The sequence below is a fragment of the Parus major genome, chromosome 3, assembly GCF_001522545.3.
Source record: "Parus major isolate Abel chromosome 3, Parus_major1.1, whole genome shotgun sequence".
NCBI lineage: Eukaryota > Metazoa > Chordata > Aves > Passeriformes > Paridae > Parus > Parus major.
In genome coordinates, this window is record NC_031770.1 from 23,333,706 (window position 1) to 23,357,525 (window position 23,820).

The following is a 23,820-nucleotide window of genomic DNA, read 5'->3' on the forward strand; positions in this document are numbered from 1 at the left end:
CTCTGAACAGCCTTCAGACGCCCTCGCCTTTTGTTTGCAATTTGCCCACTTCATTGTGCTTTGGTTAAAAAAGGTGCTTGTGTCCATGCAATTACAGATCTTGGCTAAACAGTTTGTTCTGTGCTCTCACAGTATTTCTTGCATGGTGAGTTCTACCTCTCCTACATCGACTTTGTTCTCTTAACTGAAGAAAAGGCAAGTGACACTGCCAACTTGTACAAAAAGCTTATTTTCTTCCAAGGAGAATTGAAATGGTTTTAGTCTGTGACTTTTTCTATTGAAAACCAGATTTGTGTGAACTGGTGTACTTGGAATGAACAGTGTCCCATTAATGTGGTTGATCCAAAATCCCTTTTTGAAGGCAAAGTGGGTGATCTTGATTTGTGTGAGGTTGCCAAAGTAAATGTCACTTGAAGTCATTGGCTTGCACTTAGCTGGAACAATATACCTGGCTTTTAAATAAAGATTTTTTTTTCGCTGCCTGATCGTGGGTGAAGAGCTAATTTCACTCTGTTTTGCTTCTAGTGAGCGGATTTCTAAGGTACTGTGTTAATTAGAACAAGTATTCCCTGTTTTTCCAGGGAAAGAAGCGTTTACTTCAGCACGTACATTTCCATGTGTAAAATGACAGAGACAATGTTTCTAGGAGTATCTTGTCTCCTCAGGTGGAGAGGGCGGGTTGCTTGAGAGCATATGTGTGTGTATACATTTGGAAAATCTGTGTGAACATATGTCTGCTGCTTCTACACAGTGAACATTTCCATAAATTTATATGGATATGAGTGTCTAGATTAAAATGATGCTGGTGTGTATTTGGACTGATAGGGCAATGCTAGGCATCTAATAATTAAGATAGTCACCTTTTCATTGTGGTCAAAAGAAGTAGATCGTTTTACAATGTGTGTACAAGAAGAAGTCTCTGGCATAGACTGTGACACATTATTCTGCTACTTGTTGTGGTGCACTGGGGCTTGGTGCTCAGGCACACAAAAGACAATGCTAAGGAAATGCTTTATATATACTCTATATTGGGAATTCTTGACATTTGTGTTAATAGCATGTAAGTCTGTGTTTACAAGACTTGGAAAACACTTGAGAGGTCTTCACAGTTTGTGGCCATGTCAGTATAAAACTGGGCTTTTATTAAAGACTTAGTGGACAGTTCTGAAGTGGCTGTAGTTTATCATGTCCAGAAGTGTTCAACAGGAAGACCTGTTCTGATCAATATACCTATTCAGGGCTCTTTGTCTGCTGGCATTCCATGTGTCAAGATGCAAAATGTTCTCTAGCAAAATTAAAAAGAAACTGACTGTGGGTTGAATTCAGTATTTGGGTGAAGAGCATCTTTTTATCATATTTTTCAGCTGGAAGGTGAGAACGGGAGAGAAGGAGGAAAGCCCTGGCCATGCTAAGCTAACTTGTGTAGGTCATGAGTCAAGGGGTAGCAAGTACCATTTTGTCCCTACTTTTTAAAAATTTTTATTTAATATATCTGTGGTCTCAGGCTTTTGAAGGCCTAAGGAAACCAATGCCCAGTTTTCATGAATTCATGTAGTAGATGCCTATCTCTTTGCCATAGGGCTTCTGGAAAATGTTATTTCTCCTTTACTTGCATAACAATTTTTTAAAATTTGGGAAGAGATAATTTATTACTTAGCTATAAGTTCTATGCTTTAATAAGAATAGTATGCTTTCCCATGACTCTTGTGTCCCACAATGTAACCTTTCACTCGAAAGTCTCCAACTTCCAAAAACCCACAAGTTGAGGCAGGAATAGGAAGAGATTATTTTAAAGCGAGACCTTACATTGTTCTTTATAGTAATACCTAATAATATATATATATATATATGATGCATATATAAAATGGATAATTATATATATATATGTATATATTTATTTTATGAGATATTTATATACATGATTTTTTTGCCAGTAACACTTTTTTTTTTTTTACTCCAGTAACAATTAAGAATGCCTTTTGTTGGTATTAAACCATTTTTATAAAATTTGAGGAGAAGCAGCATTAAGGTTACCTCTATCTTTGAGGAAGCCATGGTAGGGAACAGAGGGGCTGTGTCTGAGCAGAGCACAGAGAAGAGGGAAACACCATCAAACACAAGGTGCCATTTGTTTCACCAGGTTGTTGTAGTGCCAGTGGTCAAACCTGCTTCAGTTTTAGTAACAGTGTTTGAGTTGAGGCTAAGAATGAGAGGTCCTGCTCCTTTTGGAGTTTTACCCTTGATTTCTAGGAAGGAGGATGGGAGAACTCCTAGAATAATTGTCATAATATTTTCTTGCTGTCAGAAGTATTTTCTAGAAAAATTTTTTTGAGGGATTGCTGCGTTATCACCACAGCCTGAAATGAAAGTTGCTTAGAATGAGCGTTAAACTGAAATGCTGCACAGAGAAGCATGCCTGTCAGGAAAAATAGGAAAAGCTAGTATAATGCATTGGGTTGCTTTTCAGAGACAGATGATGCTCTTGGGGTCATTGGTTTATGGGCCTGGCTCCTAGGAGAGAGTAGTTTGGTTAAAACCATGACACTAATCAGGCTGAGAGGGAGATGCTCAGCAGCTTCACTAATAGGATGTTGACTCTTGTCAATACCGTCTCCCAAGTCCACTGAGTGGGGGCTTCCTGGTGTTACTTGGCTTCCCTAGGTGGCACATGAGAGCTCTGAGCTTTCTGTGTGCCTGGGCTGGCTGTATTTGACAGGAGCGAAGGACCTGCGCATCCCTCAGGGTTCAGGCTGGAAGGCAGAGGGTCCTCACTGAGGTTTCGGGATTTGAGATGGTGCTTTTTGAAACTCAGTTTCCTTAACTCTGTCTGCCAAATCCAAATTGAAAGGATGCTTCATTTTGTTGGTGGAAGAAATGGTGGGAGTGGTGGCTTAGATTGAATTTTAGATGTCTCTATATTTGAACAGTGGCGGTAATAAACCCCTTATTTAGCCCCTTGCATCCAAAGAAAACAATTCAGATAACAGTTTTCTGTGAAAACTTTCAGAGTATCAAGTGAATTTTTCTTCTCTTCCTACTGCTATGTGACACTAACAGCTTTGTTCAGAATGAGTTTTTTTGGGGGACAAGGGGCCTGGGGTTTGTGTAGTTGTCCCTTTTCCTTTTGCCTACGTACCAAATGAGCTTATCATCGTATATTTTCAAAGCTGCTTCATAGCAGCTAGAACATACTGACATGCTGTCCAAAATAACCACATCTTCCTTTGAAGAAAGAAAAGTAAGTAAAGGACAAAGTTCTTGTTAGCAGGTCTAACTGCTCTCTTATAAGGCAGAGAAGGCTGGTTAGAAAATAATATTACCCTGAGGCATTTTGATTAGGTTGCGTATTCTTATTTATGCCTTTCTGAATAAAAAACCAGCAAAGTAGCACCACTGCTCTGTAAGTAAAGTTCTGTGAAACATTTCTAGTGCTTCTACTAAAAGGCAAAGAAAACAGTAAAAACTAATTCCTGCAGTCAGAAAGTCTTGATTTTTTTTAATCTGCGTGTCCTGCAGAGCTGTTTTTCTTTGTGTGATTGCTTACTTGATTGGGTTTTGAACAGTAGAAATGTGACACAGAGGCAGATTTTGTCCTGCAAAAAGCAACACTTGAACATAAACTGAAATATAAGAGGATGCTAATTCTAGGACTGTAGTTCTGGGTTCTTATATGCACATTCTATCTTTTCTTATATGCTGTATACCAGAGCTTTTCAGTAAGGTTTATACCACATCATTCATACATGGGAAAGAATAAAAAACTTTTAAAAAAGCTAAAGTAGGCTTGATATAACTTTTGCTCTTTCAGTTAGGTTTATTTTGTTTTTGATTGACTGTGAACCTGCCATGTAGCAGGGATAAAAGTCATAATCAGTTGTTCAAATCAAGAGCCCTTTCCTCCTTTCATAGCTCATCTTGCTGCTATAGATTTGGGAGTAGGCTGCTGCTTTTTTAAATGGGGCATGTTTGCCAGTTGGAGAAGGCAAGTTATTTCAAAGGTTGAAATACTTTTCAAAACTCAAAAAAACTCCAAAACATTATAGGATACAGCAAGCTGAACTTGTCTTTAAAAAAAAAGAAATGCCAAGAAAGGTTGAAGAAGCGGGGTGGGGGAAAGATGGGTGGTTTGCCAGAATAGTGTCATGCTTCCAAGTAAAGGGAGAGACTGGAGATATGACACATGCAAAGTAATATGTAAATTTGCTGAAAACAAGTTATTTTGGGCATGCATATGATTGCTGTTGAAGTATCCTGCGTAAATCCTATTTAGGTTTTAATGCCTGCTTTACCCAGAATATCAAAGCAAGTAATAGCATATATGCATAATCTAGCAATTTAATGATTAACAGTGAATTTTAAATAGTGCTATATTCTGTATTACACCCAGTGCAGGTAGTCCTGTTTGCTGGATGCCTTGCAAACTTGGGAAGAGAACAAAAGGCATCATGACACGTTTCTAATCAAAGAAATACAAAAGATGTGTACATTTTGTTGGTATTCCGGGACAGTTAAAAAAACCCAGAGTATGTTGCCTGTAAAATAGGATTGAAGTTCACTTTCCAACCTTTGAGTTTGTGTCTGTGAGTTCTTAGACTGTGTGAACCTGTTTTGCAGTGGGATAAGCTGGAGGGAATTTCAGTTTAATTTTGAAAATTTGAGTTTGAAACCAAAACCTAAATAAACATTTCTGTTTTTTCTTTTAGCACTGAGACTTTTAGCAGTGGGCGAACTTCTTGTCAAAATGCTTAGAGCATACCTTGTAATGGAAATTGTGGGAGAATGTGAATAGAACAGAAATAGACCCAGCGTTTATCTGATAGTTCAACAAAAGTAAATATTGAGACTTGTTTCTTCTCTTGTAATGGACTATTAAAGTACAGCTGACTTTGGAATGGAGGGCTGAAGGGGACAATTTCCCCAAATAGTAGTGTAAAAAAGAAAAGTTGAAATCTAGATGGGCCTGTTGCTCCCACTCTCCCATTCTAACACATTTAAAGCCTTTATAAAATGACAAAGCATGAATAAAGCATAGTGTGCCCTAGGGAGGGAAAAGAAAAGTTCAGAGATATTTTTTCTACATCTCTGTTATAGCAGGGAATGTACTAAATGTAAATGCCTGGCTAGTGGGGGAACACACCATACCTAAGCTACAAAAGTCTCACCCAGGAAAAATTAATTCAAACAGTAGTGAATATATAAATGAGGTACTGTGCAGACCCTGATGAAGTTTTCAAGTTTGTTGAAGTACAGCTTGCCAGTCCAGATGGAGTAATACCTCAAGCTTTGGGGCAGTGGGAGTGCTTCCACAAGCCTGTGCTTCCCCCTCACTCCCTTCCTTTTCCTGAGATCCATCCTGCCTTACATAAACATACCTACAGAGCTCTATTGCTTTCAGCTCTTAATTGCTAAGCTGGAGGATCCCAAGTGCTTTAGCTTCCCTTATAAAACAGTATTATAATTTTTTTTTTTCTGTGATCTGTCTTCTGAGTTGTCTTCTCTGCACCTGTTTCTGGTAAATTGGTTTTGGGAAGGGCGGATGATTTGGTTTCATTTTGATTTTGACTTGGTAGCTACAACTAAAATGACAAATAATGGATTGCCAATACCTTATACAATTGATCATTCTGGTATTCTGTTGAAAATACCCATTTATTGTGTGTGCATGTGTAGAAGTACTGCAAATTATGAGTCTCAAACAGCAGTTGGTGCTTTCTTCTCCCCCTCATCTCCTGTTACTGGATCGTAGCAAAAGTTAATATTCAGTTTTCTTTCACTTTATATGCTTAAATTTCATTGCGCTAGTGTTGCTCCAAAAGACTGTCCAGCTTCTGAGAGACGCCTTTGGGAACAGATAATTCTCCAGGCTTTGGTTTCTCAGAAGTCATTGTTGTGTATCTGCTCTTTTTGTGTGGTTATTGTGTAACTCACATATAGCCCTGATGTCACAAAACCTAAGGAAATACATTTTCTCTTTGCCTGTCTTTTAACTAGTGCTTTGTTCATCTTTAAAATGTTATATGTCTATACTCTAAATACTACTGTTTATCTTGCATTAATTCTGGAATAAGTTCACTGGTGCAAGCTCTTTATTCCTCTTTTTTGAGGAATAAATTACTCAAGTAAAATTTTCTTTATCTTCATTTCACTGCTCAATTACTTTTCTCTGATTTCTTTTGTTCAGATCTTGTCTTATCAAGATCATGCTTTTGCATGCACCAAGGTTGATCTTCCTTCACTCCCAAATTACTTCCTTTCCCTCTGCCTCTTGTAGTGATTTTTTGGCATATCTGTCACTGTTGTGAGTGCCAGTTATTTCAGTGTTGTGGAATGGAGATTATCCAGATCCCCTTATTTCTTTATTTGCAAGTGGTCCCATTTTGTCTCTAAACTGTATGTGGCAATAACCATTATCCTCTCCTCATTTTCAGTGTGTCATTTTGTTATCTTTTTTGAAATGGAAGGCAAAACATTTCTTTGGTGTATGTTCCTGCTTTTTTTTTTTTCTTTTTTCCTAAATGATCTCTTACACCTCAGCATGTAGTAGCTGTCTTTCTCCCTCTCCTTTGAAGCTGCAGTGCATAGCAACAGTGATGCCCCAGGATTTTTTCTGCATGGTTCAGCTCAAGCAGGCTCCCAGTTGGTTTTAATCTTCTGTTGGTGTCCTGTAACCTCTAAAATATGCTTTTCTTTCTTAAGCTTTTTTTTTCACTTATGAAAAAAAAAATGTTTCTTGCTTATTTTTAGCATCACAGGTCAGGTTTTTATTAATCCAGGTAGTCTGGGTTCCTCAACAGATTTGTTCCTTAGCTTGGAAAAGAAACTGAATACCCTCTGCCAGCCTTTGACTGTGTCTCTGGGAAGTGATCAGGAATGGTCAGGGCTGGGTTGTGGTTCCTTGAGCTGCTGGTCATCTCTCCTGTCCAGCAGCATGAACCAACTGGACAGCATCCCTGCTGACCTGTGACTGATCATGACCACTGAGCCAAGGAATCCTTCAGCTCTTGTGTCCATGCCACTGCTATCATTCATGCTCGTTTGGGTTTTTTTAAAAATAAAATATGTTAGTGTCTCAGGAATTCACACTTTTCTTTGACTTTTTATGAGGGAGAATCTGTGGACCACAGATGTAAATGTCCGTAGGATGCCCTTATATTTCAGTATTTCTTTTCCTTCCTTCCTTTCTTCTCCCTCATCCATTACCCTACCTGGCAATTTTCGCCTTTGTGTGTAAGTGTTGGCCACCTCTCAAAGGTTATGTTTCTCTTAGCCTACTTCTTATGTTTCATAATGTGGCAAAGACTTGTTTTCCTGCGAGGCTAATACTTTTTCTTTTGAGTCTCTGAATTGTCAGCTGTGGTAGGACACTCTGGTGCTAGCATGTGGAAAACAATGCATCATGCAAGAGAAATGTGTGGCCAAATTATTTGTGTGTGTGTGTTTATGAAAAACAACCTTTTCTGCAGGAGACTGTAACTTTGGGACTGAAGACTGCGTGGGAGAGCCGAAATTGCTGGAAACATGTTTATAGGGGAAATTCTGGCAAGTTTTTAACTGCCATACGAGGAATGTGGCTGTCTAAAAACAAGAAGTTGTATGATTCTTTTTCCAGATGTGATCCCTTTACCTTTAATTGCAATTTTAGGATATGAGAAGGTTTAGGAATGGAAAGACTGATATAAAATATCTGACAACACCAATTATTGACTCAGTTTGTTTTCTAATTCCATGGTGCACAGTAATGCATCTACTTAAAGGTGCTTGTGCTGTATAGGCAAGTGTTTGTGGTTCCTCTCTGTGAAAGTGGGATGGCAGATGCTAATGGTTGTGAAACTGTGTAGGTTGTGGATGGTTCCTCCCTCTAAAAGAGGGATGATGGAAGTTAGTGGTGATGTAAAACCATGTAAGCTTTGAATAGTTAAATTTTAATTGTATATCTGGATCTGTTACATACATTGTTGTATTGTTGAGATTGTTGCTTTCATTTAATTGCCCAGACCTTCTTCCATGCTTGCTGGGGTTTTGTGGCTTTGTTCTCTGTGTTTACTTTCTTTTTCCCTTTTTCACTTGCTTTTTTCCCTCCTTTTTTTCCTTTTTTTTCCCCCTCTAATTTTTGTTTGATTGGTTTTTTTGTTGTTGTGTGAGGGGATTTTTTTTTTGGGGGGGGAGGGGGTTGGGTTTTTTTGTTTTGTTTTGTTTTTTGTGTGTGTGTGTTTGTTTAGCTTTAGTTGGGCTTCAGAAGGGGAAGACATTAGGTCTGTCTGCTGGTTATGGGTCTCTGTAGGTGAGGGTGTACAGAGGATGGGGGATTTTTTGCTTGACTCTTTTCTATTTTTATTTTTTTTTCCCCTTATGAGTTGATGATGAGGAGAGATGGGCAGAGGGAAAGCATTAGCAAGTAGTGGTGCCTAGCAGGGGTTGATTGCATTTGAAATAACTGGTTGTGATTTATGTTGTTTAGTTTTCAATGAGAAGGAAGAGGAAGTGGGACACATCCTGTCTAACAGCTTCTTTTAATGCTCCATGATTTATCTTTGCAGCATGTGCAGTAAGATTGTTCAGACTATTTTCTATGTGAAAAATGTTCAGTACTGTCAAGTCTTGAGACATCTGCCTAATACTGTATGTCTAATACAGACTTTAGTATTCAAGTAGCCCCAGGCATATTGTTGCTACTGCTTCCTTAACAGGTGAGCATGTTTTTAATGTTAATGTAATCGCCCCATGCCAGAGAAAGGATATCAAAACTTTCGAACCCCAAACCAGCTCATTAATAAATATCATCTTGTCGTTTCACTTGACACAGTAATTCCTTTATGGTCACTGAACAGGTGTGGCCCATGTTGAAACGCCGTTGAATTTTGCAGTAATCAACCGCAAAATATCTTGGTGCTGCTTTGTCCTTTATGACCCTCAGTGGGCAGTTCTGATGGGACATTGCCTGGCTCTGAGGGTCATGGGTGCAGGTTTGCATACAGACAAACCAATCTTCAAGGCCACCTTTTGGTCCTCTGTGCAGGTGGGATCTTGTTTGCTCCTGTCACTAAGAAACCTCTTAAGCCCACAAGCAGGTTGTTTTAAAGATGAATTCTTGTTGAGATCTAGGGAGTATTGTAATCAGGTCCTGTTTTGTCAAGAAAAGCCTTTAGCCTTTATTTGGAGAAGTGCAGATCTTGCTGAGTTCTATTATTTGCCACTCGACAAAAGAAGGATTAGTTACCAGATCTTTCAACTCTGTTTTTAGACTAAGGAAAAGAGAGAAAAACAAGAAATAAGAATTTGAAATTAATGTTTTTAATCTTTGCTGTTCCAGGGGTAGGTTTCATTTTTGTCAAGGTCCTTTTGGAGAGTGAAGTGTAAATTCTAAATTTGTTTTTTTCAGTCTTTTTAATGTGCAAATGGTACTGGAATTGTGTGTATTGTGGACTAAGATTATTTTTTTTCTAGGCAGAAATACTGGGAGAAATTTACTCGATTAAAAAGTAAAAAACATTCTTTAGCGTAATAACAGCCTCAAAACAGTTCCTGTCATCAACAATTCATGCTTTAAATAGGCAAGAAAAGCAAAAACAGGATAAAAGGAAATATTTAAAGGAAATAAAGGTATTTTGTTGGCCATCTGTTCTCCCCTCTTTGCTAACATCCCTTAATTTTATTTCCTGCCTGGACCTTAGTGTCAAACATGCTGATATGACACCTTCTCTGTTCCCAAACCTGTGAAATTAGCACCTTTGTGCATGTTGTCAAAGAGGAGTATACAGTTTTAATGTCATTATTTATAGGAAATCCATGGAAGAATTTAGAAATAGACCCTTTGTGCAAGGAATTTGTGGCTTTTCCTTCCATGTTTCCCCCAGGAGGTTGTCCTTGCTTTGGAGACACCATGGGGCTTCTGTGTGTCATTCATGTGTGCCACAGAGCTGGAAGCAGCTCTTGTCTTGTTGTGGCAGGAAAATCAATGCAGCCAAGGGTTCCTTAGGAGGGCCTTGGTCAGTGCGAGCTTTGGGGAATAAAACACTGGCCAAAGTAAAGAAACCCATCCCATCACTAGGAGAGTGTGCAGGGTGGTCTGTGTTCATGTGGCTTGTGTTTGGTTTTCAGTTTGTGTGTCTGGAACCCTGTTGTAGGCCTTTGATTTGTTGAGCATGGCTAATAAATTGCTACCTTGCTGGATTTTGCAGTTGATTGGAAATTTGACTCTTACTATGGGAAAAACCCATGAATTTGTTTTCATTGATGTGCTTTATTTTAATAATTTACAAGGGAGTTATAAAACTGTATTGGGCACAAAATTTCAGCTTACATCTAGAGGAATGAGTAAAAGCAAAAAATACAGTGTCTTTTCTGGCTTAAAGTGGAACTTTAGTAATTTTGCATTGATAATTCAGACATGTGGATTTGCTGTCATTGTGCAGCCCCTCCTAAATATGCTGGGAATAGTCCAGCAATGTCAGCAATGCCTAGAGCAAGGTTATGTGGTTATTTTTTTTTATGAACCTAAAATTGTGTTAATCTTTGTAAAGGTTAGGAAGGCAAACTCATAATTCTTTTTTATCGCTTATGTGTTTTGAAGTGACTTTGATACTGGACCTGCCCATATATAACTGCAGGTTATTTTTCAGAAATGCACATGCTTCAGTACTTTCTGACACAGCCACTTGCAATTCACACAGGTTAAACAGAAAAGAGTTTTAAAGGCTTTCTGCTTAATGCTCCAGTGCAATTAAATCCTGCCTTTGTTTGTAGAAGATAGGATCAGAATGCATTGGAACAATCAATACGGCCCATAAAATAAGAGGCTTTTGTTCATTTTTGTCATGAATGCTCAAGTAAGCCAAAGTGAAGTGAACATTACCAAGAGATGCATATCCAGGGATTTAACCTCCTGGTAGAGGAGGCTTTGTACAGCTCCAGATGTGTTGTTTTGGGGTGTTTTGGTTTTTTTACATCATCAGTTCTACTGCTAATGGATCCGGGACTGTTTTAAGGGTTTGGGTTTCTTTAAAGGCCATGCTTGAAGAACCTGTGAAGTATAAGGAAGAGAATTTGTGTGTTTTAGCAAAACTGGAAATTTAGCAAAAGGTTGCAAAAGGAAGTTGCAAAAGGAAGAAGCATGAAAATCAGACATATGTGTGGGGGAAGTGATCCTGAATTAACTCACAAGGTCAAAAGAATTGCCTTTTTCCCAGTAAGTTGGGTTCTGAGGTTGGCTTCAGAACACAGTTTAAACAAAGATAGTTAATTTAACCTGACAGTGTCTGGCTGTCCTGTTCAAACTGCATCTCTGTGAACAGATCCTGCTACCTAGTGGCTCTGCCCAGCAGACAACTTCACTCCACTCAACTATGGGAGGCTTCACTCTCCTCCAGCTACACCAAATATTAAAATATACTTTGGCTGTTGTGGGGTAAACTCCCACTACCACCTCTTAATAGGAGGCTGAGATTCCTCCCCTACCCCTTCTCTTTTAACAACAGATCGTTTCAAAAGCCAATCCAGTACTGTACACTAAAGCAATTTTTTGTCTGTAATTCAGTTAAGTCAGCATACTACTGTTTTTGTCATCTTTGTGAATTTATTAAACTTTTTTATTCCTAGCAAACCAGTATGGGAAATCAAAGAACTTGAATAATTTGGAAAAGCAATTTTTTTGACTGATGGAGTAACAATATTAATAGCCATTCATTTTACAAAAGTAGCTCTGATACTCAGTCACTGGGAACACGATGCCTTACATCAAGCAGTGAAAGCATCATTTAATATTTAATATAGCCCAAGTTGTCCAAATGCCATTAGGTGTGTTTTGGATAAAATGTTGGTTTTCTAAAGACTTTTGTATCTGAGTATACCTACTGTAGTAACTCGTTGAAATTTGTCATGTTACGCTAAATTATATCAGAGCATAGGGTATAATGGTCTGGAGGTGAGTCCTGGTTCCCTTTTCCATCAACTGGAGCTTCTCCCAGGTTTCTAGCCTGTCCCTCACCTCGCTTAGCAGGTCTGTGCTGAGAGCTGTGCCCTCTTCCTCCCAGGGCACAGCTGCCAGCCAGGCTCCTCCCTGCTGCTAAATCGTGCAGCAGCATCTCAAACCTTCTTACCAAATCAAATCTTCCAACATTGAATCCTGTTTAAACTGCAAATTTGCTAATGATCTAAGCCAAACTCCTGACTCAGAGATTTGTGCCAAGTACGTGCTATTTCCACTCTTAATCCTTTTAGTGGAGAGTGGTACCTTGCAAGCAGTTATCTGCAAGTGTTTTCTGGCCTGCTTTCCGAATGGTCGGCTCCATTCCCACAGCCACTGCCTGACTCCATCCTGTCTGCAGGAGAGTGGATCTGTGCTGGAAAGCCACTCTGCTGTCCCCACCTGCATCAAAGTTGCTCCACACCACAAGTGTGCATGGGGTACAGACAGCCCAAGGCATTGCTTGGAGTTGTGTTCTTGTAGACTGGAGGGTTTCATGGAAATAAACAGCTGTTTAACATTTAAACATTATTGTGACTATAGATGAATGCAATTTTTATTTTTTAAAAAGGTGTTTTTATTTTTAAAAAAGGTGTTTGTTTTTTTTTAAGTGGACTCATCATATGTTGATGTTTACACGTGATGTACTTGTTCAGTGGTCTCAGGTGTAGCTTAATTGCAGGCCACTTTGTATGGCTCTTCAGGTGGGTGATTAAGATTGGATTACAAGCTGAGTTTACTGTTTGCTACTACATTCCTTCCAATGTTCCTTCCTATCCTGCCTAAGAATAACAATTGGTTTATAAATGAGAAAAGGAAGGAGACAATGTGAATAACCCATGTTCTCTCATGTCCTTTTTAATGCCGTAGATCTGATTTCATCAGTGAAAACAGTAAGATGCTTCCTCCAAATTATTGTTTAATTTAATTCTCCTCTTTCCACTTCTCCCGTGTTCCTCCAATGCACATATCCTCTCTGGGCTTTGAGGATGCTGCAAGAACAAACTTGATTTCATCTGATTGCAGGTATGCTTGAAACCCTGTAATTTGCCTTAATGGAAGGTAGTGCTGACCTCTTGATAGCAATGAAGCATATAAAATCAGTTTCCTGATTACCCATCAAATGAGTTACTCATTAAATCGAGTAGCTCTCCTGTGGTGAGACAAAATGAGTGATTTGAATTCTGTCAAGAGCATGACAAAGAAAAATACTGAGGTAAAAATCTTCCATTAAGAAAATCTTGAAGGATATGAAGTATAGTCATTTACAGTCCTCAGATGCTCTCTCTTAAATTTGTTTTGAAAGAGCTAGGAGGAACTTCCTCCTTGTGAGCCACCTTGCAGGGTTACAGACCTTCAACGAGGTGGTTTTGAGGGTTAGTTTTGCAATACAAATGTGTCTATGTACATTTTTTAATATCTGGGCTTTGTAAATGTAGGAAAGCTGCACAAGTGATTTGCAACAAATTCATTAATACCTGATTGCTGTAGTAAACTTTTACACTTTATTTTCTTATGGTGTGGCAGAATATTGAACAGTTTGACAGAATAGTGAAAAGCTGAGTATTTGATGGGGAAGAAGAACATGCTTCAAATCCGTTACACTGCCAGTAGGATGCATCTTCAAATGATTCCTAGAGAAACATGCAATGTTTAGTGAAAACTTCAGAAACGGGGACTGGAATTTTCTCTGCATTTATGCCAATCCTCTCATTGATATATAATGCCATTCCTTTTGTTCTGATGCCTTTGAATAAAGTTTGGTAATCCATGCTTTCCTGTAGAAGCCTTCTTTTATGTTGGAAAAAACCCTTAAAAACAAGCAACCCAACAAACCAACACATATTCATGCTGTAAATACAGGCCATGAAGCAACAGAATAAAATGCCCGTATCACAGGTTTGTTACTTTCAAGCAGATTTTCCTGCGGGCTGTGTTAAGATGGTAAGTCACTAGCAGTTGGTTGAAGGAAGTAACTGAGTCTTCCTGTTTATAGAGGTAGCAGGTGAAAACGTTGCTACTAAATAAAACTTAGACTGAAATTGTAACATTGTCTGGTACTCAGTGTCCTATGAGCTTCTGTGGTGATTACAGACTTGCAGATAAATAAGTCACCATAACTGTTTGTCTTCTTGTCTTGTTTTGACTAAAACCTCTTGAACACGCTATAAATTCTTTTGGTCTAAGGATGCTGTAATTCTCTGTGCAGTGTTTTCAGTCCATTTGTGGAGTGCTTTAAACATGGTGCAAGCTGATATGAGAGAGTATTTGCAGTCCATTTCATATCTTATATGTATTTCAAATGGAAGTTGTATGTTCAGAACTTAGTGTTAAAAAAGAAACACACAAATCCCCAAAACTTGGATTAAAAGAAGCTGTGTGTAAAGGTGTTTGTCAAGTTTCTGCCTAAAACCTTTTGGTAGAATTGTGCTCATTACTCCCTTTTGAGGAAAGGCTAGGTGATTTGGTATTGTTCAGCATGGAAATGAGAAATGTTTGGGGTGACATAATTGTAGCCTTCAAATCACTGAAGGAAGCCTACAAGAGCAATGGAGAGAGGCTTTTGGTTCAAATTGAGAGTAGGTCAAGATATTCAGTATTAGGAAGAAATTTGTTACTGTGGGAGTAGTGAGGCACTTGCACAGGTTGCCCAGAGAAGCTGTGGATGTCCCATCCCTGGAAGTGTTCCAGGCCAAATTGGATGGAGTTTTGAGCAACCTGGTCTAGCGGAAGGTGTTGCTGCCCATGGCAGGGGGTTGAAACTAAATGAACTTTAAAGTCCCTTCCAACCCCCAGACCATTCTGTGATATTCATTGTGTAAACATGCATGTTACAGCTAGTTAGATGAAGCCTGTGAACTTCATACACTTGCATATTAAAAAAACCTAAATGTTTTGTAGTCTGTATTAAAAATTAAAAAAAAAAAGGCAGGACATTAAAATAGTTTTTATTAGTTTAGTTTATGTAGTATGCAAATATGTATAGTTTATTCCTTATCCTAACATGCTGGGAGGTTAGAGCAGTCAGTACTGTTGTCTTTTGCTAGCAAGGAAGTTGTTTTTAGTTGTAGCCCTATCACCCCTAGTATTCTATTCACTTAGCTCATGAACTTTATCCTTCTCAAGGAACAGATGGGTAAACTCTTCATCTGAGCCTCAATTAAATGCCTTTAAAACTTGCAATTTCAGCGTGTTCTAGATTGTTCTCCTGTTTTTCAGCCCTTATTACTTGACGATAACTAGGTAGATCTGTCGTACAGGAGTTTCTTGTGGTGAAGTAAGGACATAGTGAGCTTGATCATATGTTACCATAACCATCGCCACCTCGCAGTGGTGGTTCCACAGTGTGTGGAAATGCCTCTTAGGTAATATGGTACTACCAAACTCCTGCTTGCTTCTGACCTTTAGTTAGTGTCTGAATCTTTGGTAAGCTGGATTCTTGAAAAATATGACTGCATTTCTTAAAGCCATTAAGGGTCTTCTCCATTTCTTCTTGTGTGGTGTTTTTCCCCTGTAGAATGGTGTGTCCTTGTCTTGACACAGCTGTTTGGTCTGTCAGTTCTGCTACACCTCTACTGCACATCACAGTTCTCTCTCTCTTTCTCCCTCTTTGAAATTAGCCTCTTTGTTCCTTGCTTTGACCTTTAGCTGTCACAATAGGATTGGTGATCCAGAGGAAGAAATTATTTTTTCTGACCTATCGAATGTTTATTTTCTGGCAATACCAACACAATTCTGTAGACAAAAGTTGACCCTGGTCTTGACTTCTGTGAAAGAGCTGGGAGTTAAAATGGTGGGGTGCTGGTTTCTTGCTGTTCTTTGGTTACCCTCCAGAGAGAGAGGCTGGCAAAGTTGTAACAGGTTTTTTGTAATACTACTAGTCCTACAGGAAGAAAAAAATGTTAGCGTCCATGTGTTAATGTCCATAGTGTTACTCAGACTTTCAAGTAAGCATGACTTCTAGTCTGGTAGATTTTATTTTTAACCTAGTTGAAAGGTCTCTTCTGGCTTCTGTGTGTGTATCAATGTGATTCCTTCTAAAGACAATTTTTTATCAAGCAATTTGTGGAAATAGTATGGCTTGTTCTTCCCATTTTATATTCACCAAGTTTTAGGATACTGAGAACACTACTGAAAAATGAGAGAAGTAAACAGGAATTTCTATACCTGCCTTTTTGAAAAAACACTAATGTGTATCTTGTGTGTTTTTCCAATAGCATAGGTCCTAAACCCTGCCTGGGGATTTCACAATAGTTCAATCCTATATTTCTAAATTTGTAAATAAATCATGGTGTTTATTGTTGTGACCCATTTTCCTTCAGAGTACAAAAATCTGTTGTCAACTAGATTTAAAGGAATGACATAGATATAAAACTGTTTCTACAGATTCCCTTTAAACCACTTTGGTAGTCAGAAGGGTAATTAATTTGTGGACTGTACAGCTGTTGTATATAATATGTCAAAACTGTGTGGCTGTAAATGATCTTTTGATAAGGTCAGACTCTGAAGTGGAGTAATAGCTTAAGGTCTGACACCTATATTACATTTGCATGTACTAGGTAATATTTAAATAAGCAATGCTGTGTTTCTGCTGTGTGATCACAAATGGAGATGATCACCCCACCCCTTGGGTGGAAGATTTGGGTTATGCTGGCATATGCAGAAGTCTGGAAGCCAAAAGGTGTTCCTGTCCGTGTAGATGAAGCCAGACTGGCACCTGTGAGGCTTGTCCCTCATCTCCATGACTTACCATATGTCTGAGCCACTCTTTGGGATGGAGTGGGGTGATGGCAGTGCAGTCACATGTCACCCCAGTGCACAGCTGAGCAGGTCACCCACTGTGCAAGCCCTCTGTGCATCCACATCTTGTGTGCTTAATCAGAACTAGCTTTGTGGGAAAGATTGTGCTTTTTGGTGGGGGTTTTTCATAAAGGCTTTTCTACCTCCTGAGCACTTCAGAGTGGATAGTAAACAAGAAATTTGTTGGTCTCTGTCATAAATAGTGTGCTCTTTCAAATTCTCTTGGGTTTTTAACGCTTAGTTTATTTTTTACTACTTTAAAAGCAGTAAAAATAGTCACCATTTCAGCAATGTGTTAATGGAAACAGCCAGCACATGGAAATGTTTTGACATGCAAGAATGACATTTAATCATTTTCTGAAAGGATGCACAACTCTTTAGCAGTGTTGTACTTCTAGAAATAGGTATTTTATTTTGAAAGTGCTTTATTAAAATTTCTCTGCACTGCTGTTTCCCCAATTCTGCATGGCAAAAGCAATATTTGTCTTTCCGTTGGCATAAGCTAAATAATTAGACAGCAGTCATTTCACCATAGCTGGTCCATAACCATAACTTTGATATAAGACCACCAGTTGTCATTATTAATTAAACTTTTGCTGATCACTTTCAGAGAATGGGAATGAGTCATATTGAACAACCCTGTGCAATTTTACCTGCACTTTTAAAAATACCACTTATGCAAATCTTGTCCAAATCTTGAAGCTTAGTTCTTGACCAGAGATGAAACTGATTATCTCCATAAAGATACAGACTGTATCTAACAAGGATGCTGCTCTTCAGATCTTTGTTCCTCATGCACCATTTCATGGGTGACTGCCTAGGTTATGTGGTCTGAACTACGGTCTGGAACATATGCCTAACACGAAATTTGCAGGAGGAACACCTTTTTGTGTTTTAGATTTAACACTTTTTCATCTTGTCTGCTGGAGAGGCAGGAAGGCAGCCGCAAGCAGTCTGCGTGCAAGTGCTGCAGGCTGGCAGCGGAAGGCGTGCTGCAGCTGTGGTTTGATGTTATGCTCAGTGAAATACCAGCCTTACACAAAGCTACCCTTCCTACACTCCACATCAGCCTGCTGCCACCTCCATCATGTTGGTAGAGTTGCTGCAGCAGCAACCCCCCCCTGGCAAAAATAGACATTCCTGTGGTTATTCCTAAAGTATGTATTTGCATTTGGAGGGCTCTGTGTTGTTTGCAGGTTTTTTTCTTTTTCAAATTAGGCAATGTGTTTTTGGATCACTTTCCTAGGCCGGTTAACCTAGATTAGTTTAGTTCAAAGCTGATGGTTTAGTTTAAAGCTGAGTACAGTTTAGTTGCAGAGGACAGCCGTAGGACGATTTTTAAGATCCACTGTACACCTCTCTGTTTTATGTGTGCTATCTCCATCTGAGAAAAATGCCATAGGATGAAGGAGCTCAGTTTACAGTCTAGGAGGGGGGTGATGAGGGAAGGGGCTCAGGCACTGCTGTGTGCTCTCTGTCACATCCTGCCCGAGCACTGCTTGCCTGGGGACTTCACTCTCCTGTTTCAGTTCTTATTTTGCTCAGTTTTCTGGCAATGAAATGTGATTTACAAGTGTAGCTGTTTCACAATCTCCTTAAGTCATCCATGGGCAGAGCTGCTGTTGACAGACACGATTCCCACCACTCTTTCCAGAGGGTGCTGCCACTTCCCTTGCTGCTGCAGCGTGGCTCATTGTGCCATACACCATATGACTGGTCTGGTGAGTTTCCCTGTTTTGATATTGATGAGTTAAGTTTCATGCTGTTCAGTCTCCTGGTGTGCTTCCTTGTGCGGCCCCATGAGCTGTGTTGGCAAGAGCAGGATGAGAATGGGAAGGATGCAGGAGAAGGGCAGGGATGCTTATTTTAGCAGTAGTGCTGCTGTATGCCAAGTGTAAGTGACCTTAATCCTAGTCAAAGGTCCTGCTTTTCATTACACCTGGAATTAGTACTTTGGAGAATGGAACTTTATTAGGATTTATTAAAATGCCCAACACCTGGAGTGAAGAGGAGATAGCAGAGGCAGCCACTTCCCACAGGTGTTAGTGGGAGCAGTGGATCCTGCTAGATTGTCCTTGTTCTTTTTACCTCACTAACCAACCTCTGAATACCTCACAAGTACTGCTGGAAGCAGGGTTAATGCAATGAGCATCCTTGACTGAAGTGTGTCTTGTAAAACTGTTTAATTACTTTGTCTCACCTGATGAGATGGTTTTGGTCTGTTGTGCTTGCCAAGTGATAGCAGATATAACTCGGGTTTAAAAACAAACTGATTTTTTTTTTCCCTAAAGATAAAGCAATAAAAGGCTTTAGGAATTGGGTGGTTATTAAAGAAATTACTTTTATTCTCTCTTTTCTGTGGGGTAAAGCTAATGAATGCAGCTGCTGAGGGGTGATATTCTTGGCAGTGAGGTTAATTGCCAGCTGAAACATTGCTGAAGTTTCTTTTCAGAAAGAAGAAAGCAAAATAATTGAATGATCGTTTGCTAGTGGAAGCATGATTGATTTCATATATATGAGGAAACAAAATTAACTAGTGCTGCCCTCTTGCAATTCAACAGCAAGACAGTCATTAAACTAGTGTCACTGCAGTTACCACTTTGTGATGCTTAGGTACAGTTACAGGTTTCATGAATAAAAGGTAGATAGGGAGAGTTTCCAGTAATCTTCTGGGTGGAATATAACACTGTGACTGCCTTGTATAGCAGCTCTTGGATCTGAAATCTCTTAAATCTGAAGGAAATTAAGAAACCCTAGTTCTGTGAAAACCAATTTCCAAATTTCATGTGGCAGGTACTTTCTTAGGAGCAGTATCACTTGCCAAGGAAGCTCAATAGATAATTTTCCTCTTTTTTTTTTTTTTTTTTTTTTTTTTTTTTTTTTTTTTTTTTTTTAAACTACTAAAGATGTCCTAGGGACAAATGTCTGATCTGCAGCTGGGGATGTGGTGACTTTAGTCACCAGTTAGCTCTGGGTAAGGTAATTTTTCAGGTATGGACCCATGGGGACCTGTTTTGTCCTGCTTTGCACATGGAAGTGATGATTCCAAAGAGTTCATGCCTTCCTATGGCTGTCTTTAAAATCTGGAGGAGCCGTTTGCTCCCTTCTTTGAAGAAAAGGCACACTGGAGTGTTTTTTGACCCATGAAAACCTGAAGTATGTCTAAAATAATTCCTTTTCTACAGTCATAAACTGGTGCTGCTGCAGTCTTTGGGATATTCACAGTTCTGAACAACACCAGATGTGTGGTGTTCCTAAATATCTGTATGTTGGAGATAAACAAGCAATGAACTAATCTGTACTTGTACAGTGTACAGAGCTCCATTCCTGGTCTTTAACAGGCTTTATTTTGTTAGATTGAAGAGTGTTTATTTATTTTCTTTTCATGGTGTAGCAATGCACTTTGCACTGCTAATAATCAGAGAATTTTTTCCTAAGCAAAGGCTTACATTGTGTGTGTCTTTTATTTTGGTGTGTGCTGTATTTTAAGGTTTTTTTTCATTATTTGTGCCTATCTAAAATACTTAAAAAGAGCACTTCCTCATCACCCACCATTCATATTAAGTAACATCAGGGAAGAGGGACCTGAGATGGTGTTTCAGCTTGGATAGTGTAGAGATAGACAACTGCTGAAGATAGGTGGCTTAAAAGGGCAGGTGGCTTAGAAGGGCCAGAGACAGAAGAGTGAAAAATCCTAACGAAGGAGATAAGGTGAGGGATTTAAAGGCAACTTGAGGAATTTTGATCAAATCTTCAGCTGAGGAAGGGAACAGGAGGTAAGTGAGTTGAGAGTGCTTCTGCCATTTTCAGGGTTAGAGTTCTGAGGGTCATTCTGATGGTGCTCTGATATTTGCTTTGGTTCCTGCTGCCTCATCCTGTCTGCTTTTGATGGAGCAGACACTAAGCTCTGTTTAAAATACCCAGAAATAGCAGTGTTTCATACTCATTTTATAGTAAGACAGGCTAACTTTTTTAATATGATGTGCTTTACTTATTTCAAAATCGATATATTCTAAAATCAATTTATTGGTGTGAACTACATTGGATGCTTTTTTCCAGTTGCATGTAATGTGTCATTGTTCAGAGCGCTAATGGTGTCTTTAGGATAGCAAATCAAGCCTCTTCCTGCTCTTGGCATGGATCTAACCAGTGCATACAACGTCTCTTTGGCCTCATGGGGCATTTTGCCTGTCATTTCTTCCAAGGCTTCATAGTTGTATTGGGAAGTATGTCGAGTTTGAAAGGATACCAAAGTACGTGTGTTAGATTATTCTGTCTGCCCAGCCCTCCTGAGATAAGATTCGGTGTTTCATCTTGCAATTAAGATTGTTTAATAACTTGATGCAACGTAGAGGTTGGGACGAGTTGGGAATGTGGGTTCTTGGTCAATCCCAGTATCACAGCTGTGTGTTGAGGCCCATGGCTTCATTAGGGTCCTTAATTGTATGCCCTTGCCTTTTACGCTTTATCATCTTCCACCAGGCAGTTTCCTAGTCCTTTTCCTTTTTGTTAATCACAGTAGTTGTCTGGCTGACTTCATACTGCAGAGCTGTGTTCAGCTGACTGCCATCTCTTTTTTTAGATCACTGCAGAGGTCGATTCCTCCAGTCGATCAGGAACTGCTGGAAAAGAAATATACTACAGTAGTTATGTAGATTGTCAGTCCTGGGGAAAACACACAAAACCAATTGTGTGCTGTCCTAATTATATGTGTTGTTATGAACCTATTAACCTTCTCATCAACCATTTCTGATGGTGGGAAAAAAGCGCTGCCCCTTCTTGTTTTTTAACTGGAGACACGGACTTCCACCCCCATCCTCCCCCCTTTTTTTAAAAAAAATCTCACTGTTGTCTGGAAATCTAAACTTTAATCCAGACTTATTTAATATGCTTGAAAATCTCGAAAATAATAAACTATTTCAAGTATGATAAAAGAGTCAAAATACATGCAGTACATATTCACAAATAGTTTTGTTTTGACATTTATCTTGCTGTAGTCATTCTGCCAATTGGCTTCAGGCACGGCTACCAAAAGAATGAACACATGTTGCATTCATTAGTTCTCATCTGGCTGTGCTTCGTCTTGCAAGACAGACAAAATCATGATCACATTAAATAGATTGTAATGCATTTGTAATACGAGTTCCCTTCTGCTGAACGGAATGATAACTTTGCAAAGCTGATGCTTTTAAGCCATATTTTGCTTAGTTTTCATATAATGGATATGAGTGTAGTGCCAGTGATGTCATTGCTTTTTCGTCTCGAAACGATGTCATGTGAAAAATATTCCAATATAATACTGAGCAAACTGCTGCCGCCTTCTTCCCCCGCCGTGTGAACTCCCCGTGTCACTGCTCCTGTCACTCCTCATGTCGCGCCGTGGCTGACGATAGATGGGTGCCGTTTCTGACGGACAGACAGACATGCTTTGAAACAACAATGGTTTATCTGCATCTCCCGGTGGTATTGTCGTTAGTCCCTGGCGGTGGTTCTTTATGCCCCGAGCGCGGACAGACGGCTGGCTGTGGGATGTTTATGGCCCGTGCACCGCTGTGCCCCCGGCCGTGACACCGAGCGGCGCGGGGGTGTCTTTTCCCGATTGCTGCGCTTCCCTGTGGGGAGAGTGCAGGACCCTGTCCGTGCAGGAGCAGCTGCCGCTTTCCCGTTCGGGAGCAGCTCGGCGGGCTCCGCTTCCCTGCCGGGCGGGCTCCGCGTCGCTGCCGAGCAGGCCCCGGGGGCCGCGGCCCCCGGCCGGTGCCGCAGGGAGCGCGTGTCCGCCGCCTGCGGGCGGCCCCTCCCCGGGCCCCGGCCCGCCCCCGGCCTCCCGCGCTCGCTCCGGGGCAGGGGCTCGGGCGGCGGGGCCGGCCGCCGCCAGCAGGGCTCGGTGCTCCGGGACCGTGTGCTGGGCGCCCGCCGGCCGGGTCGCGGCGCGGGAGCTCTCGCTGAGGCGCGGCGGGGCCGGCTCGGCGGCGCTGGCGGCCGGAGGGATGGAGGAAAGCTTGTCCTGCCTGGCCGCAGCCTGCGACCCCTCGGCGCTCGCCACCTTCTGCACGGGTAAAGTACCGCGCTGCCCCGCGCAGGGAGGGCTCGCTCAGAGCCATCCCCGGCGCTCTCCGCCCCGCATTTCCCATCCCTGGAGGCGAGAGAAAGGGAAGCCTGTCAGCGCCGGGGTAGGCTCTGCCCTGCGAGGTGTGAGGCTGGCTGGCCCCGCGTCCCCGTCAGCAGCCCGCAAGGTGTGCCTGCCCAGGGGCTGGGGGGCTCGCTGCCGTGCGGCACCCGCACCGCGAGAAGGTTGGCAAAAAAGAGATAAACACATGCAACCGGGACGTGCGTGGGTAGCGGAGGAGGCTACAGGGTGACAAAGATGAAGTTAATGCTCGCTGGACGGGAGGTGCGGAGCAGCGTGCGTCCCGACGGCCCGGGGCTCGGAGAGGGAAGAGTTTGGTGCGAGGGACCTTTCGCAGCCCTCGTGAAAGGGCGGCTCTGGCGGGTCCAGCCTTTCCTTTGGACCTCTCGGTTTGACGCTCTCCGAAGGAAAAGCCGGAGGAAACCCCGCTGGGACTCGCGGGGCCTCAGGCAGGCGGCAGTAAAGGCTCGTTCAGCGAGGGGAGAGCAGAACTGCGCCTGCTGCAGCTTTCTCGGTCTGTCCAACCTGTATTTGCCCTTCAGAACTAGGGGTGCTTTTCCCTTCTTCCTTTATTTTTACCAGTGTCGTAGTAAAAACGAAATATTTCAATACATTTTCTTTCTATTTTAAACAGCTGCTATCAAAACAGCTTCTCTTGAGTGCAAATTAGGTAATTAATTATTCTGACTGTAGCTACAAAAACTATATGGCCTTAACAAGACCTGCCAACCAAATAACCCTTGCCAAGAAATCCTATCAGAGATAAAGCGTGTTCCTCTCATACACGGAGTGGAAGTGTTTTACTGCGAATGAAACAGACGTCAGCGAGCTACCCGTTCTTTGCTTGCTGATTCATGCCATGCAATTTGGATACAAATGCAGCATCTCGCATGTAAAACCTTGCACTTATGGCCGAAAATACAATGGTCCA

General features: G+C 40.9%; 1 protein-coding gene across 5 annotated transcripts in view; it reads left to right on the plus strand.

The window, feature by feature from the left end:
* Positions 1-23,820, plus strand: part of EML4 (EMAP like 4) — a 147,375-nt gene that overhangs the window by 37,416 nt on the left and 86,139 nt on the right. For 2 of the 5 annotated variants that reach the window (XM_015621766.2, XM_033513319.1), the window contains exon 1: positions 22,632-22,816. The exons of 1 other annotated variant lie outside the window; for it this stretch is intronic. In XM_015621766.2, coding sequence (XP_015477252.1) covers positions 22,750-22,816 — 67 coding nt within the window. In that variant the 5' untranslated portion in view covers positions 22,632-22,749. Of the gene's footprint in view, positions 1-22,631; positions 22,817-23,820 lie in introns of those variants that run through there. 2 more of the 5 variants (XM_033513320.1, XM_033513321.1) reach the window with 1 other exon arrangement.